General features: G+C 37.7%; 1 protein-coding gene and 1 non-coding gene across 3 annotated transcripts in view; one reads left to right on the plus strand and one right to left on the minus strand.

Annotated features, from left to right (window-relative positions):
* Positions 1-2,958: 2,958 nt before the first annotated feature.
* Cltc (clathrin heavy chain) overlaps positions 2,959-17,546 on the plus strand; it is a 65,651-nt gene continuing 51,063 nt past the window's right edge. The window contains exon 1 of one of the 2 annotated variants that reach the window (XM_076871215.1): positions 2,959-3,384. In XM_076871215.1, coding sequence (XP_076727330.1) covers positions 3,343-3,384 — 42 coding nt within the window. In that variant the 5' untranslated portion in view covers positions 2,959-3,342. The remainder of the gene's footprint in view (positions 3,385-17,546) is intronic. The other variant, XM_076871216.1, reaches the window with a different exon arrangement.
* LOC143411117 (small nucleolar RNA U13) lies at positions 11,780-11,882 on the minus strand. The gene has a single exon (XR_013092825.1). It is a non-coding gene; the product is annotated as a small nucleolar RNA U13 (small nucleolar RNA).

The following is a 17,546-nucleotide window of genomic DNA, read 5'->3' on the forward strand; positions in this document are numbered from 1 at the left end:
AATGGCAAAACCAGTTATCTTTAAATATATTTCTCATGGTTTGACTTGTAATTGCAATTGCAAATATTTGGTATAAAATATTAGTTTTGATGTTCTGCTTTCAGTATTTGATTTTGAATATCCAAGAGAGATGCCTTTGTGATTTTTGCAATGCAGCTAGCTCAAGTTTTGTGTGTATGTGTGTGTGTGTGTGTGTGTTTGTGGTACTGGGGATTGAACCCAGAAGCATTCTACAACTGAGCTGCATTCCCAGCCCACCCCTTCATCTTTTTTTTTTTTTTTTTTTTTTGAGACAGTGTCTCACTAAAGTGCTTGGGGTGGGAACTTGTGATCCTCCTCCTCAGTCTTTGGAGTAGCTGGGATTATCCACATGCATGCAGTTTAAGAGAAGGGGGACCTTGGTGCCAGGGCTTATTTAATATGAACAGCTAAAGAGAAGTCCTATAATAGGATTTTCTTGAGGTGTGAAGTGTCATTCTGTTGGGGATTTATACACATACACAAACACACATAATAGTTCCTGGCATAAAATACAAAATTAGTGGCACAATATAAGTTTCCTTTATAGATTTTGAGAAACTGGTACTCCTGGAAATAACAGACCAAGCAATACAGTTTTTGCTAATGAAACTTGCTGCAACTCACTACAAGGACCTACTGTTGATGAACATTGTGAAAAAAAATAGCTTAAAATTGAAAAAAACCTGACCAATTTATCTTATTAATATGGCTACCTTACTAAAACACTTTCTAAAACCGAAAGCCAAGGTGATTTGCAGCAGTCTGTTAGAAAAAAGTTTCTGGGTAGCAGGATTTGTTTTGTGGTTTATTAAGTTGTCAGAAAAATTCTGTCTTTTAACTTAAGGTAGTGCCTGATAACAATGCCATTCACATATTGCTAAGGAAACAAATTTTAACAGTGCTTCATCCTTTGGGGTATTTAAATCAGAGATTTGACAGCCTTTCTCCTGCCTCTACACTGTTAGCAAGGACAGCATATATCCATAAAAAGCATCTTTTATTACCCCCCTCTCAAGCTATAGATCTTTAATGTGGGGTTTTTAAAATCATCTGAACCTTATTTTTTCCTCTTGAAAAATGTTGCATTAATTGACTTTTAAGGGTACAGTGTTTTAAAATGATTTGGACTATCACAATCTTTTTTTCTTCCTGAATTTCTGAAAACAATGCATTCATTAGATTTCTAATGTGTGATGACACAGCAGGCATTTTAACAGAAACTTAGGGCACTTTTTGGTCAGATATTTCACACCAAATATGTAAGTTAAAATCAATTGCTTTTGGGATTCTAAATGTACTTCCAGTCTGTATGAAAAAGCAAGACACTTAATAATTTTGGGCCCATTCTTGATATAGCTCTTATATCCTAGATTCTGATATTGAAAATTTAAGGTACTGCATTACTCCAATAAACAATAACTCCCTTTGGATTTTAATATAAAGCAGCTATTATTAGACTGATATCAGAAAGGTCCTTCCAAATGTTGTAACACAGGACATCTTCAAGTGTTTGGCTTGACAAAGCAACATGAAATTTTGCAAGCATAACTTCACTCCTACAATATGGTGGCAAGGCTTTTCTTTGTAGAACAGTCTCTGACTGCCTTCTTACCTGCCAGATTGTTCTCAGATCCTCAATCTGAGAGACAGTGTTTGGGGAAAAATACTAAAAGCAACAAAAATGACTAAGCAAACTCCTTAAGGAAAAACTGCTTAACACACAAAATTATTGAATATCCAATAGGGTTTTACGTTCTTTAACTGAAAAAAAATTCTTGTGGACTTGAGTTTTTTTCCTCAAGGGCTTTTCTGGAGAAGAAAAAAAAATCTAATCAAGATGAAGGCACGGAATTAAATTATTTTGTCCTTTATTGGTATTATTATGAAATGTTATTACAGTTTATATTTTATCAAGAAAGAATTGGGAAGATTATTAAGTAATGCTGTAGATACCTTAATGCTGTTGGAAATACGATGATGCTCCGGCTTTGAGGTGCTTAAATTTCACACTGCTAACCTATGGACAGTGTTGAGGTGGTCCCACGGAAATTCACAGTTAATAATCCCTTTCCTTCAGGAAGACATTTCAGTCATCTTTAACCTAATTATATAAATCTGTGAGTTTCAACTTGGTGTAGCTAAAAAATCTGCTACATTTTTGGTGCAATCCTTCCGCGTTATTTTATGACAATTTTATAATAAATATTCTTAAATGCCAAGCTGATCACTAATAAACTAGTCTGATACTAGCCCACCAAAATGTCCGCAGAAAGCTAAGGCCAGCTTGAGATAGCTCACCGATGGCCTTCACTGTCCTTAGAGCTAATTATCTAAGTAACACCGAAGAGAACGCAGGTTCTACTTGGAATCCGCGCGTCAGGTTCTCCAACCGTCAGAAGGGCGTGTGTAAGGGCAGAGAGGATTTTAAACCCCATTTCATTCCCCCTCCCTGGGATGTAAGAAACCACCCACTGCATGAAACTAGGCGGGGGAGGAGTGCTGCACCAGCTGCCAGGGGAGCGCTCTGCGGCGAGGCCGTTTCCCTGAGTCACCGAGAGGGCGGGAGGCAGGGCCCATCTGCCCACGCCACGTCCTCTTCATCAGGGACTCAGTCGAAATATGCAGGGGCTGCAGGACAAGGAAGCAGCACCCGCCATGCCTTAAGGAGGCCGAACAACCACCTCATTCCCAGAAGACGCAGCATTTCGCTAGCACTGGCTCTCCATTCTGGCAGCAGTCAACCAACCCGTCACTGCCAGCATCACATGCACCTGGAAGTGCGTGGGTGGGACCTAAAGCGCCTACGGAAATGACGTCGGTCGCCCCGAGTCGCATGATGTGGCAAAATGCAAAAAAAGTGGGGGGAGGGAAAAACAGCAGACTGGGGAAAGTGATGATTCCAAAAAAGTAGTCCCTCCAGTTCCTCTTGCTCCCTCTTGTCGCATCAGCAAGGGAGGCTTTCGGCGCAGTGCGCCCCGAATTCCTGCGCCTGACAGCGAGGCGGCGCTCCGTGGAGGGGTACATAAATCGGAGAGGGTGAGGTGACTGGGCGGAGTTCAGTCGCGGGATCCTTCCGCAGGGCTCAGCCGTTTCCGGAGTCTGCGCTGCGCCCGGTTCCGCCATTGCGGCTCTCCCGGCCCCTGGAGCCTCCGCCCCCGACCCAAGCTCTTTCGTCTGCCTGCCAGTTTCCTGCGTCCCCGGAGAGTATCCTGCTGAGTCCAGCCTCCCCCTTCCCCCTCTCCTCCTCTCCCTCGGAGAGCCCGGGCAGCTACTGCCCCGCAGCCCCAGTGACAGGAGGAGACCATACCCCCCGACAGCGCCATGGCCCAGATTCTGCCAATTCGTTTTCAGGAGCATCTTCAGGTGCGGTTGGGACCAGGCTGGTGAGGGGTGTGGTGAGGTTGGTAGGAAGAAAGGAGGAAGCTGAAGTCTGGGCCCCAGCAGGATCAGATGGGGGGGGGGTTGGCTTGGCGTAGATGGAGGAAGGAGCACTATCTTTGAAAGCGTAAAGGGTTACGCTTTAGTTGGGCCTTAGTTGGAAATGACGAATCGGGGTGCAGAGGGCGCCGAGGGCAGGCCTGGGTTCCAGGGCCTCTGTCTTGTTTGCTGGATGCCAAGAACTGCGCAGACTAACTTCCCCCTCCCTAATTTACTCGGTTCATTCATTTGAGTTGGGGGGTAAAAGCAGGGGACTTTACTGCGTTTCTTCCGGAGCAAGAATTCTCATCACACTCTGGGCCAGTGCAGGGCTGTCACCTTCCATTGCTCTTTTCTTCCCTTTACCCCATCGTGTCTGCGCTCTGGAGTTGTGTGGCGGGTGGGTTGGGGAGGAACAGCCTTTTTTCTTCCTCCTTCTACGGCTCACAATTGAGAGAGGCACCTTCCCGGGGGAGGAGGGGATGGCTTTGACTTGTCTTTTGCCTTTCCTGAGACAGTAGCAGCAGAAGGTCACGAAAGGAACTGAAGGAGGATAAAATGGGGGAACGCATTTCTCCGGGCGGTGTCAATCTCATGAGTGCGTGGGGTCAAGGTCCCTAAGGGAACTCGCATTTTTTTTTTTTCTCTTTCTTGATTTCTTTGGAGGTGGTGTACCTCTTAACCCCTACTTGATTCTAGAAGGTAGGAAGAGTTATTCGGAAGTTATCTTGGGGCCTTCTGGAGTCTAGCAGGTAGTTGTGGGATTGTGGTATTGAATACTTCTCTCAGGGCTGGGTGAAATTGAACAGAGCCCTGGGGATAGAGCACACCTGCTTGCAGTCTTGCAGGGTTAGTTGATCTGTAACTGGCTTCTTTTTAGTAGGTTCTAGAGTTCTTCCCCAAGGCGTTTTATCCTGGAGACAACATGCCAAAGAACAACCTAGACAGGTGACCATTCCAGAGCTTCACTGAATTAAGCCTCTGCTGAACGTGTGATTTTTCTGGTTTAATCCTGATTTGTACTTTGGCTGGCTTAATTTATTCACATTAATTTGCTCCCACCCCCCACCCGAAATATCCCCTTAAGTCGGCCTGGTGTTGGGTTCAGTCATTTGAAGGACTAATTTCATGTTTGACATGACACGAATATTAACTTATTAGGCACTCTTATCATTGGAGCCATTTTTATTTACTTTTCCCCATTGGTATAACATACATAAAGGATTCTTGCTAATTAAAAGGTTTAATATTCAGTCTGTGAGTAAATAAACTTAGTTCTTTACAGATATTGCCACATTTGCTTGCACAAGCAAGAAGTTATTTTCCTTTAAGACTTGAAATGTAAAAAATATATCTTCACCTATATAATGAATTAAATGCAACTTTTTTCAGTTATCTCTAGTTTTCAAATAACTCATCTGACCTTGGCAAGGAAAACAAAGCTGGGGTTGGATAGCTAGTGTGTTTAGTCCTAGCATTTGGAGGAAGCTGAAACTGGAGGATTACTTGAGCCCAGGGGTTCCAGATCAGCATGGGCAACATAGGGAGATCCCCATCTCAAAAAACAAAGCAAAACAAAAACATTGTTTTGCAAGAATTTAAAAAATATTTAAGGAGTGAGTGAATATGGAGAAGTTATTTTTTGTGCTAAATTCAGGTTTAATTGTGGTTAAAATGGGGTGATGAATGAATGGGGGATTAGGGATTATGAAGGTAACATTTCCTGGATATGAAGGAAAAACACAGGTTTGTCCTCAAACTGAAGTGCATCTGAAGTATATTTCTGCAGACTAATATATGTAAACCATTAAAAAAAAAAGTTCAGCTGCTTTTTCCTTTTTTTTTTCCCCCCTTCAATGCTGGGGCTGGAACCCAGGGGTACTCTGTCACTGTGCTACAATCCCCTCCCTTTTTATTATTCATTTTGAGCAGTCTGGTTAAGTTGCCCAGGCTGGCCTCTAGCTTGCCTTGCCTTCCCTAGTCGCTACTACACTTGGCATAGTTTTTCGTTTCTATTAAAGAGGAGAGAAGAAAATGGTTAAATAGTCCCAAAGATTGGTATCCAGCCTTGTCACTAAATAAAGACAGATTTAACATAGGCCTGATTTTTTTAATTGAGGTTTCTGCAGGTCTTTGAGCAAAGCTATTTGCTATCAAATAATCTGAAGATTTTTAAGTATAAAGCAGCTTTGAACATACATTTGAATTGTGACATCCATTTTTTGGAATGCTAGGTCATTATTAAGCTTAGCTAGTATGACTGTGTGTTCCAGTAGATAGTGATTAATTGCACAGACACCCCCAAATCATCAGCTTCTTCTAGAATAATGCATTTTCTGACTTCACATTTTTATCTCCTCCCTTTTTAGAAATTAATAAGGATTATGTTAATTGGCATTTTAGGTCTTTGACTTCTGAGTCAGTTTGCTAAGAGCAGAAAATGTTCTGAAACACTTAGGACAAAAACTGGAAATAAAGCCTGGCGTGGTGGCACATGCCTGTACAATCTCAGCAGCTCTGGAGCCTGAGGCAGGAGGATCACAAGTTCCAAGTCAGCCTCAGCAAAAGCAAGGCACTAAGCAACTTGGGGAGATCCTGTTGTCAATAAAATACAAAATAGGAATAGGGATGTGGCTCAGTGGTCAAGTGCCAATGAGCTCAATCCCTGGTACCAAAACAACAACAACTATCTGGAAATGAGAAACTTGAGTGTAGATTTAGCTTGTGGAACTTCAAAAAGCAATCTGTAAATGAATTTATTTTTATGCCCTCTACCTACATTATCCAGCTGAAGAATCTATCACCAAGGCCTGAAACTACATTTTATGAATGTTATTTAAGTTATGAAGGAATTTTTTTTCATTAATGGATTTTAGGCAGTCAACAAATAATTGCGTATTTGGGCAAGATATTGCTGGAGTTGCAGATTCTGAACGAATCTTGGCTACATATAAAATATTGTCTGCAATTCTCAATCCTTGGTGTAGTCAGTGTCTTTATTGCCGGTTGACACACTCTGTAGTTCCTAGGCTCTCTTGAGTTTTCAGTTACAAATCTCACTCTTCCTCTTTTTTAAAAAAAGTGTTTTGTAGTTGTAGATGGACAGAATGCCTTTTTTATTTTTATGTGGTGCTAAGGATCAAACCCAGTGCCTCACACATGCTAGGCAAGTGCTCTGCCACTGAGCTACAACCCCAGCCCCTCTACTTTTCCTTTTGATGCATAAATGCAGGCATGAAATGTGTTGTTGGGTTGAATGGTAACGATTTTTGCTAAGATTAATTTAGCTTGCAAAGGGAAAGCAATGTTAAATATTACTGGGGCGTGTTACATGCTTAGCTGGACTGTCTGGAAGAGGCATACCATCTGGAATTATGCTGCAGTCCACCCTGGGAATAGCTTCCAAACTTAAGATACATTTTTCGTAATTTTTTTAATGGTCAGTTCACTCAGCTTAACGGGGTATGGCTGACTTTAGTGAAAGTACTTTCACTCTGATTAGGATGTAATTCAGGAACTGTGTGTGCTATAGGATCAAAGTCTTTTTCCACTTTAGTGTGTAGTGAATTTGATTTTAGGAAGCTTGAAACTTTGCTCTTGGAATAATTATTTCTGACCATAGTTATACCTTGTTTTCAGAGCTTCCATTTATATTTAGTCCTCAGCTTCTTTGTAAAAATTATTTATAAATTCTTATGTTCAACAGTATACAATACCTATTTGAATTAGATGTAACAGATGTATTTTTATCTGTGTTAGTGATGAGGTTCTTTGAAACTTCTGATCATTATTGTCCAGTAGAACTTTCTTTAAGTGATGGAAATGTCTATTAGTTACGTAGGGATATTGTGCACTTGAAATGTGTCTAGTGTTACTGAGAAACTCAATTTTTGCTTTTATTTCTTCATTTAAATTTTAATAGTCGTGTGTGTGTTGACAGCCAACATTGAATTGCACAATTGATGTAGGCCATAATGATGTGTTTTGTAGAACTGGCTACCCATGTTTATATACGTAGAACATTTTTTAGCTTCATCATCCAAGTATTAGTCAAATTCTGTCTCTTTTGGTAAGTGGTAATAATAAATGATTTCTAGTGAATGGGAGAGTTGTAGACTTCTTCATTGTCCTTTTTTTTTTTTTTTTTCCTTTCACAATACTTTTATTTATTTTTATATGATGCTGAGGATTGAACCTAAGGCCCCACACATGCTAGGCAAGCACTGTACCACTGAGTTACAGCCCCAGCCCAGAGCAGTAGCCTGCTGGATGTCTGGGTACTTTCAGATCTTCAATCAGTTCCCCCCAGACACCTTTCTTTTTTCTTTTATTACAATAAAGTTGAACTTTTTTTTGTTTTGTTTTTTAACTGGGGATTGAACTCAGGGACATTTAACCACCAAGCTACATCCCCACCTCTTTTTAAATATTTTATTTAGAGACAGGGTCTCATGGAGTTGTTAAAGTGCCTCCCTAAGTTGCTGAGGCTGGCTTTGAACTTTCGATCTTCCTGCCTTAGCCTCCCAAGCCACTGGGATTACAGGTTTGCGCCACCAAACTGGGTCCAGACACCTTTCTTAACAATTGAAGAAAGTGAGACTCCAAGTAATGTCCAGGGACCATGATATCAGAATGGGATTTGTACATGGGACTTCTAATACAAAATACTTCAAAGAAATGAAATGATTGTTTTTAAGAGACTGTATCCTAGTATGCTGTTTTTCTTTAGGGCTTTGGCCTAGAGACAGGATTCTTTCTGCTTTTTAAAATGTGGTAAATGATGTGATACAGTGGACAGGCCAGGCCAGGGGTTTGTTGAGACCAGTGCTAATAGAAAAATAATGAGAGCCTCATTTGTCATTTTAAATATTCTAGTGGTCACATTAAAAAGTAAAATGCAGGTGAGATTAATATTTTATTTAATTCATTATACCAGAATATCATTTCAATATGTAATCAGTATAAAATTTACTAATGGGCTGTTTTACATTTTTTTTTTTCTTTTGGTACCAGGGATTGATCCCAGGTGTGAGCCACATCCTGAGTCCTTTTGATTTTGTATTTTGAGACAGGGTTTCACCAAGTTGCTTAGGACCTTGCTAAATTGCTGAGGCTGACTTGGAACTTGTGATCTTTACACACACACAACACTCCAGGTGGGATTGCAGGCTTGCACCACTGTACCAGGGCTGTTTTACATTTCTTTTCTTTTTAATATTTTTTTTTTTAGTTGTAGTTGGACACATCATCTTTACTTCACTTATTTATTTTTTTTATGTGGTGCTGAGGATCGAATCCAGGGTCCTGCATATGCGAGGTGAGCACTCTACCGCTGAGCCACAATCCCAGCCCTGTTTTACATTTCTTTATACTAAATTCCAAAATCTGATTTTGTTACACTTAGAGAACATCTCAATTCAAACCCTGTTTTTATTTGAAATAGTTTGTGTTTAGAGCTCATTAAATTTACAGTTGAAAAAGCAGATTTATATGCCTAGGTTATTCCAAACATTTAAGTTTTCCAACAAATTAATCAATTTCTGTTATTTATTTGATTTTAATTAACTTAAAATCAGTCATAGTAGCTGCATTTCAGGTGCTCAGTACCTTGTGACTACATATGAGACAACACAGATTAGGACTTTTTGTTTCTTTTTCTATGTAAAATAGGCATGTTACCTCACAAAGTTAACATGAGGATATGAGATCATAAATGTGAAAGTACTTGGTGTAGTACTTTAGGAACATTAATTTTTAGCTGTATAACTTTTGCCCAATACATTTCATTTAAGCATCTCAATCAGTTGACAGTATTTTGTTTGTGGACCTGGATTAGACTCTAGAGTTAAAGTGGTAAATCAGAGTCTGTCTGCACCTTACTTCATGCTTACATTGATGTCTGATTGTGGATCTTTATGTATTTGAACATTTAATATCATACAAGATTTAATACAAATATTAATGTTTAAATAAATTGATGGCACTCTGAAATTATACTCCCCCAAACAAAATTTTAGTCTTGTATTATATTCCATGAGCTCTCATTGTGTGCCTTTGGTACTTTGTTTTGTTTGGGTGCTGGGAATTGAACCCAGAGGCAGTTTACTACTGAGCTACATTACTAGCCCCTATTTTATTTTACTATATTTTGAGACTGGATCTTGCTAATTTGCAGAGGCTAGCCTTGTACTTGGGATCCTCCTACCTTACCTTTTTGAGTTGCTGGGATTACAGGCATGTGCCACTGTACCTGGCCCTTTGGTACATTTTTAATTAGTATAATTATGTAAATGTTCTTTTAAGGTGGTAAAGTTTTAAGTGAATATTCTCACTTAGATGGGAAATAAATTCATAACTTTGTTTTAGCCCTATATGCTAGTATGAGGCTGTTTTTCTAAATTCATATATATACTGGGCTAAAACTACATAAGATCAACTTGTCTCATGAGCCAGTGCAGAGTGCATAGGTCTAGATGTCATCCACTATCCCCCAACCTATCATAGCTTTGGGATGGTGGGAAACTTGAATCTGAATGCATTATTCAAAACCCATCTGTCAGATGTGGATTTTGTGACTCTCTTATGTTGTGGTAGACATGATTTAAGATATTTTATCCTACTTTCAAGGGAATGACCACCAAATCTTAATTATCCTGAAATCTTTAAAATCAGAGTACATTTACCATTATATCTTTTTGAGTACCTACCGTACTGCTAAAAATAAAACATAAGCATTTTATGTTCATTTCCCATTTAATTAGCAAGAGAACCCCTTTTGGGTATGGTTCACCTTATTTTTTAATGGGGAATCTAAAGTTCATAACAAGTACCTTAAAAGTTAGTGGGTGTTAGGCTTTAATTGTTCTTTTAATTTGGCATAAATGCCTTTTTTGGTATGATCTGTGTAGTTTGAAGTGCAAAATATACCATAATTGTTCGTATCTATTCCATAATATTCCTTGATATACATATGCTATTAGTAGTTTGTTTTTAGGGCAGTATTTTTTATATTATGAGAAAACTGGGGGACAATGAATCAACAATTGACTTTGTTGTATGCCTTGAACAATTATATAGACAGTATCTTTAAAGGGCTTTATCCAAGTTCCCAGGGAAAAAATGTGCAGAATGATTAAGATCAGGTTAATTTGTAACCAGGATTATCTATATTACTCTCATAAGGCTGAACTTCTAGAACTTTTTTACAGACTTTAATGAGAAGAATCATCGTGTTTCATTTGAAGCCACTTGGGAAAGTAGGAATTTGCTTTCTCTTTTACAATTCATGTTTTTATGTTTATACTAATATAAAACTTGAATAGAACTCTGTGGAAGACAGTGAAAGTAGAATATGCTTGCCCAGTTTGAGTACCATGGTGCTAGAGGGGGAAATGGTTGCAAAGTTGGATGGTTGTGCTTGGAGGCATACTTCCAATAATATTAGTACTTCCTCTTCTGAATAACTAGGTAAATAAAGACTTGTCTCTAAAGTCTGAATAAAGGAGATTTTAAAGATGGTTTCTGAAAGAATAGGAAGCAAGTTCATTAAAACCACATTTCATCACATTTAAAAAATCTGTGCAGTGTGCAATTCTGGAAAATGTGTCAGATGTTTAAACTGGACTTTATTTGATTATGTCAAGTTTTTAGCTTGTTTCAGCTTTTTCATTTATTAAAATAGTACTTCTTGGTAGTTGTGTTATTAGTATAGATTTGTGTTTATAGCATAATACTTAGTTCATACAGAAACTTAAGTATTGGTTCATCCCCTCTGTCTTAAGGGAGTCTTCTTTTTTTTAAAATATATCTTTTAGTTTTAATTGGACTCAGTATCTTTATTCTACTTTTATGTGGTGCTGAGGATTGAACACAGTGCCTCAAGCATGCTAGGTGAGCACTCTACCACTGAGCCACAACCCCAGCCCTTGGGGAGTCTTCTTTTATCCGCTCCATGAACATAGATTCCATGCTAAAGGAAAAACCAAAATTAAAGTCTATCCAGTTATTGAAGTCATATTCTTGGAGTTACACCAGATTCTTTCCTCTTTCTCATTTTCTGCATCTAGAACATTCCTGGAGTACACTGGGGGTCCCAAGTAATTGCAGTTTTTGGTGACACTTGTCTCTTGAGACTGGGAATCATAACAAATGAAAAAATAGGAGCTGGTTAAGAGTTGCTTTCATTTATTTCTGATCAGCTGCTCATCTGAGGAAACCACGGAAGTAAAGCCAAAGACAGTTCATGTATGCTTAGCTTAGCAAACAGCTGATTTTGCATATGTCTTTCTGTGCTCTGTATTATTCTAGATTTAGCCATATTGAACTGTCTTTTATTTTTTCACATCACCTGTGTAATGTACTGACATTGTAACAAGATTTAGAGGGAGGCACATCTCACACACAGCATGAACACCCAATCGTCCATTCTTTTTTTTTTTTAATATTTTTTAGTTATACTTCTGCCTCCAAATTTCTGGGATTACAGGCCTGTAATCTTTTTATTTTGATTATTATTTTTTTTTTAATGTGGTGCTGAGGATCAAACCCAGGGTCTCTCATGTGCAAGGCAAGCACTCTACCGCTGAGCCACAACCCCAGCCCATAATCATCCATTCTTATGAACTAAACAGATCTAATAATTTCTTCCTCTGCGTATGGTCTCACATTTGCAACTGTTGGATGTCACAAACATCTTACATATTTCTTGAAAAGCATCTTGTCTCTAAAGTCTGAATAAAGGAGATTTTAAAGATGGTTTCTGAAAGAATAGGAAGCAAGTTCATTAAAACCACATTTCATCACATTTAAAAAATCTGTGCAGTGTGCAATTCTGGAAAATGTGTCAGATGTTTAAACTGGACTTTATTTGATTTATTTTTTTAGGGTATATTTCTGGAAATCATAGTTTATATCAAAAGATGAGTGGGAAAAACGCTCTCCTAATTGCAAATTTGATGCTTATTATAAAATTCCCATGATTACACCAAAATGAGTTTTTTAAAAAGCACTTTGGAATGGAGGTGACATTCTAGTACTAATGAAGACACTAATATAAAAAATGCATATGTAGAGAGTCTTTATTCATTTTCTCTTGCTGTAACTAAATATTTGAGACTGGGTAATAAAGACTAGAAGTTATTTGGCTTCTGTTTGTGGAGGCTGGGACCATGTAGTCATTTACTAGAAGATCATGTAGTCATTTACTCTGTATCTGGTAAGGATCTTCTAGTTGCATCATATCATGATGTAGGGCATCACATGGCAAAATAGAACAATTGAGCTAATTGTGGTCTCTCTCTCTTATAAAGCCACTAATGCCATCATGGGGACCCTACCCTCATGAACTCATTTAATTATTGTTGCCTTTTGAAGACCTCCAAATATTATTAGCATATGAATTTTGGGGGGATTCATCAAATCCCACAGCAAAGAGTTTGAATAAAATGGTTCTGAAACAAGAAAGTGGTTATTAATTTTGTAATTTTAATTGTTTATATAAACCAAGTCAGCTGATTACTTGAATTATAAATTAGCTTATCATGAAATAGACTTAATGATTACCCTAACCATTTGTAGTTTAAAGGATCCAAAAGCCCCCCTTTTCCCCTGTTTTTTAATGCTGGCGGTCAATCCCAGGGCCTCCCCCATGCTAAGCAATAACTCTACCTCTGACTTACCACCCCAAAAGTCTTTTTAATTGAGATAAAATTCATAAAAAAGTTAACCTTATTTATTTATTGATATTGGGCTTGAACCCAAGGGTACTTTATCAATGAGTCACATCCCCAGCCCTTTGTAATATTTATTTTGAGACAAGGTCTTGATCCTCCAGCTTCTGCCTCCAAATTGCTGGGATTATAGGCCTGTGCCACTATATTCAGCAAAATTCACTCCCACTTTAAAGTGAACAACAATTTAGTGTTATTTAGTACATTTACAATGTACCACTATCACCTTTACCTAGTTCCAGAACATTTTCATAGTCTGGAAAGGAAACACCTTACCCTTTGGCAGTCTTTTCATCCTTCTGTATCCTTAACTGATGTACAAATTCTGAATATTTTACATAAATGGAATTATACAACGTTTGACTTTTTGTTTCTAACTTCCTTCACTAAGCATAATTGAGGTTGATCCAGTGTACAGCACATCTTGAGTATAAGTATTATTATAGCTTAATAATACTCCATTGAATATATAGATCACATTTTCTTTTTTCTTTCCTTTCATCAGTTGATGGATATTTGAGTTGTTTCTGCTTTTTAGCTTTTGTGAATAGTGCTACTGTGATTATTTCTGTGCAATATTTTTGTTTGTTTTTGCTTTTGGTGTTGAGACTGAATTCAGGGCCTGGTTTTATGCTAGGCAAGTGCTTTATCACTTAACTACATCCCAGGCCTTTCTGTGTAAGTTCTTGGTTGAATCCTTGTTATTGGGTATTTTGGATCTGTGTGAGGGAGAGGAATTAATTGCTGGGTATATGATATGATAGAAATATCTGTGGCTGTTAATACTATCCATATTATAGCACTTTAAGCATATATAATATATCTCTGCGGCCTTTAGTATTAATGAAATATGATAGAAACAAAAATAACTGTAGAGTTAATGGATTGCAATAATAGAAAGTACAAAAAAAAAATCCTGATGGCAATTAAGAGCGGAATTGTTTCTTCATTGAGCAACATGGAAAGATGATTTAGATGATTTGAAGACTTCGTTTTTTAGATTTTGAATCCAGTGGTAAATCCCAGAGTTAAATGAAACAGAGGATGTGATAGAATATGTTACAAATTTAAGAATTAAAGAAACCAAAATAATTGGAATGGAAGCAATTTTCAGACAGTGGAAGAAAACTGTATTGATAGGAAGGAAGGAAAATTAAAAGGGACAGACTCGGGAAAATTTTAGTGCCATGAATTAAATTGTTAAATTAAATTTTAGTACCATGAATTTTGGATATATTTTGCTCCCTATCAGACATCCAGGGCACCCTGACTGAAAAAATCAAGGTGGTAGTCTTTTTACAACACGAAATTTTAGAGTGAAGCAAGTGTCTACATGATTTTGAAATGAAATGTTTTTTCTCATTTTTTTTAGAGGACATGAGCCACAGTTTGAACACTCTGGGATCCTTTGAACCTAAAACCTATTTTTTTCCCTGTAGATTTTTTTATCAGTAGTAATGACAAAGTTGCAATTTTAAGTTGCCAATAATAGATGCTTAACAGTGTTAATTGAAGACAAAATCATAATCTAATAATTTTAATGTTTATTCGGACTCCCTGAATTGTTAATATTAAATGGTTTTGAGATAGCCAATACCTCTTCATGCTCAGTGTTAATTATGTCATTTATTTGAACTTGAAATTTGTAGCATTTAAGTTCGCAAGAACATATTTCAGTAAGTCAGTTGTAAAATAAGATGGTTTTGATCGTGTAATTAGTAGCAGCTGGAAGGATGATAATGCTTTAAATGAGTAACCCAACTAGAAAAATGAGTGATACAGTAATACACTATCTAATTTCCTAGGAAGTCTGTCAGTATAGGTAGAAAATGCATGACTGTGTGCACCAGTGATAGAGATGAACTTAATGTAACACTAGGCTGTCACTTTAAAGTACAGTTGGGGACTGGGATTGTGGCTCAGTGGTAGAGTGCTTGTCTAACATGTGTGAGGAACTAGGTTCGATTCTTGGCACCACATACAAATAAATAAAATAAAGGTCCATCAACAACTAAAAAAAATAAATAAATAAATAAAAAGTACATCTTGTGCTGGGATTTGTGGCTCAGCCATAGAGCTCTCGTCTAGCATGGGCGGTACCCGGGTTCGATTCTCAGCACCACATAAAAATAAAGGCATTGTGTTGAGTCCATCTACAAAAAAGATATTCATATTCTCTCTCTCTCTCTCTCTCTCTCTCTCAAAAAAAAAAAAAGTACATCTTGGGAAGTTGTGTCATAGAATGAAGTTTCTTTAGGACCTTTAAGCTATAACTATAAGGAAACTGGACAGATATTTTAGTTACTCCTACCAGGAAACCAAGCCCTTGGTGTCTGCCCCAGGAGATTCAGATCATCCTTTGAAGGTCTTTATGTTAAATTAGCACTAAGTATTATAATTTGGAACCACTGAAGTAAGCCTTTTTTCTTTTCTTTTTTTTCCTTTTTTGCTACATTCTGCTCCCTACCACCAATATATAGTTGATTGCAACTCTGGTAGTAGCATTTGGTGGTTTTGTGTCCCCTGAACGGTGTTTATACGAATAAAGGCATAATCTTGGAAAGTCACACCCATCTCTATAGAGATTTGGGGCATAAAAACTTCCGTGTATTTCCCTAGATCGTGTTCAAAATTGATCTAACATTTTGTCTAGTTCTTGTGTTTAAAAAAAAAAAAAGATGTAAAATTTAAAGTTTTAAAAATTTCCAGTCAATAGTAGGTTATGAGTAGGAAAAGTTTTTTAGGTGTTTGAGTCTCCTGGTAGTTTATCAAAGCTAACAGTCTTAGAATCCATGTCTCTGGCTGTGATTTCTTTCTGAAGGGATTGCTTACAGTTTGGAGAGAGTGACAATCAGAAATTCTCTTTAGAGACAGTGATTCCTTCAAGGGCTAACAAGGAGAAGAAACAAATCTGTATGTTTAAGTGTGAGGTCAGCAAAGATTAAAGACATGTTTATTTTTTATGTGAAATCTGTGGTGCCCACAAAAAACAATGGCTGATATCCTGTTGATGGAAGAACTGAAGGAATGCTGCATTCTCAGCTTTTTTCTTCATTTCCTGTAGAATACAGTAACTGCAGTTTTTATTTGACACTCTGCTAAGTTTCCAGGAAGGGCTTAATAAAGTAACTCCAGCTTTTTTTCTTTCATTCTTTTAAAGTTCTAGGGATTGAACCCAGGAGGTACTCTACCACTTAGCTAATGTCCTCAACCCTTTTTATTTTTTATTTTGAGACAAGGTCTCACTGAATTGCACTTGCTGACTTCAAACTTCTGATCTCCTGACAGCCTCCTGAGTTGCTGAGATTACAGGCCTGTACCACCACCACTGCCCCTCTCCCTCATACACATGTACATTATGATTGATACCAGTAAAGGTAGCAGATTTATTTATTTACTTATTTGGTGCTGGGGATTGAACGTGGGCATTTTACCACCAAGCTACATCCTCAGTCCATTTTGGTTTTCATTTTCACTAAGTTGCTGAGGTTGGTCTTGAACTTGCAATCCTGCCTCAGCCTCCCAAGTTGCTACTGGGATTACACATGTGTGCCACCATTCCTCACTCTGTTTTGGAGTTTTTAAAAGACGTTTTGCTTAGGGACTGGGGTTGTAGCTCAGCGTTAGAGTGCTCGCCCATCACATGTGAGGCCCTGGGTTTGATCCTCAGCACCATATAAAAATAAATAAATAAGAAAGTATTGTGTATAACTACAACTAAAAAATAATAAATATTTTTAAAAAAGACGTTTTGCTGAATTAAATACTTGGGATAGGAACTTAAAACAAATCTTGAAGCACATACTTTAAAATTCCTGTATTGGGAGATAAAATTGTTGACCATTCACTGTATTGGTAACACCTATTGAGTTCTTTTGATACAAGAGTCACAGAAAAGATAACTGAAGCAGAACCATGCCTAGAACACTTGCAGAATAGCTTCATCTGAAATTCAGTAGCTTATAAAGACTTCCTTATATTTTTATTATTTGGATGAAACTAGAAGGAAAACTCTGGAAAGTATAAAGCCAAGCACTAAATGTGGAATATAAGTTCTTAGTAATGCTGTCACAAACACAAATTGAATGTATTTTAATTTTCAGTCAGTAGAGCTGGTAAATGAGCTCTTTTCCAAGTGTATTAGTCATTCATTAGGAGGCAAACTTGTATGGTAAACTTGCAGAGAAGCCAGTTTCTGATGAATTTATTTTTGTTTAGTCAGATGTAAGAACTGCTAGAGGAAATTAGTAAGCTGAGAGCAAATCTATCACTCCTTCAATTATGTAGTATTTATAGGTAGAAATACAGTTGTTTTTGATTGAGGTAGAGCCTTTTTGTGAATGGAAAGGTGTCTTTAGTCAGAGAATTGATAATTGAAAG

Source organism: Callospermophilus lateralis, chromosome 11 (assembly GCF_048772815.1).
Source record: "Callospermophilus lateralis isolate mCalLat2 chromosome 11, mCalLat2.hap1, whole genome shotgun sequence".
NCBI lineage: Eukaryota > Metazoa > Chordata > Mammalia > Rodentia > Sciuridae > Callospermophilus > Callospermophilus lateralis.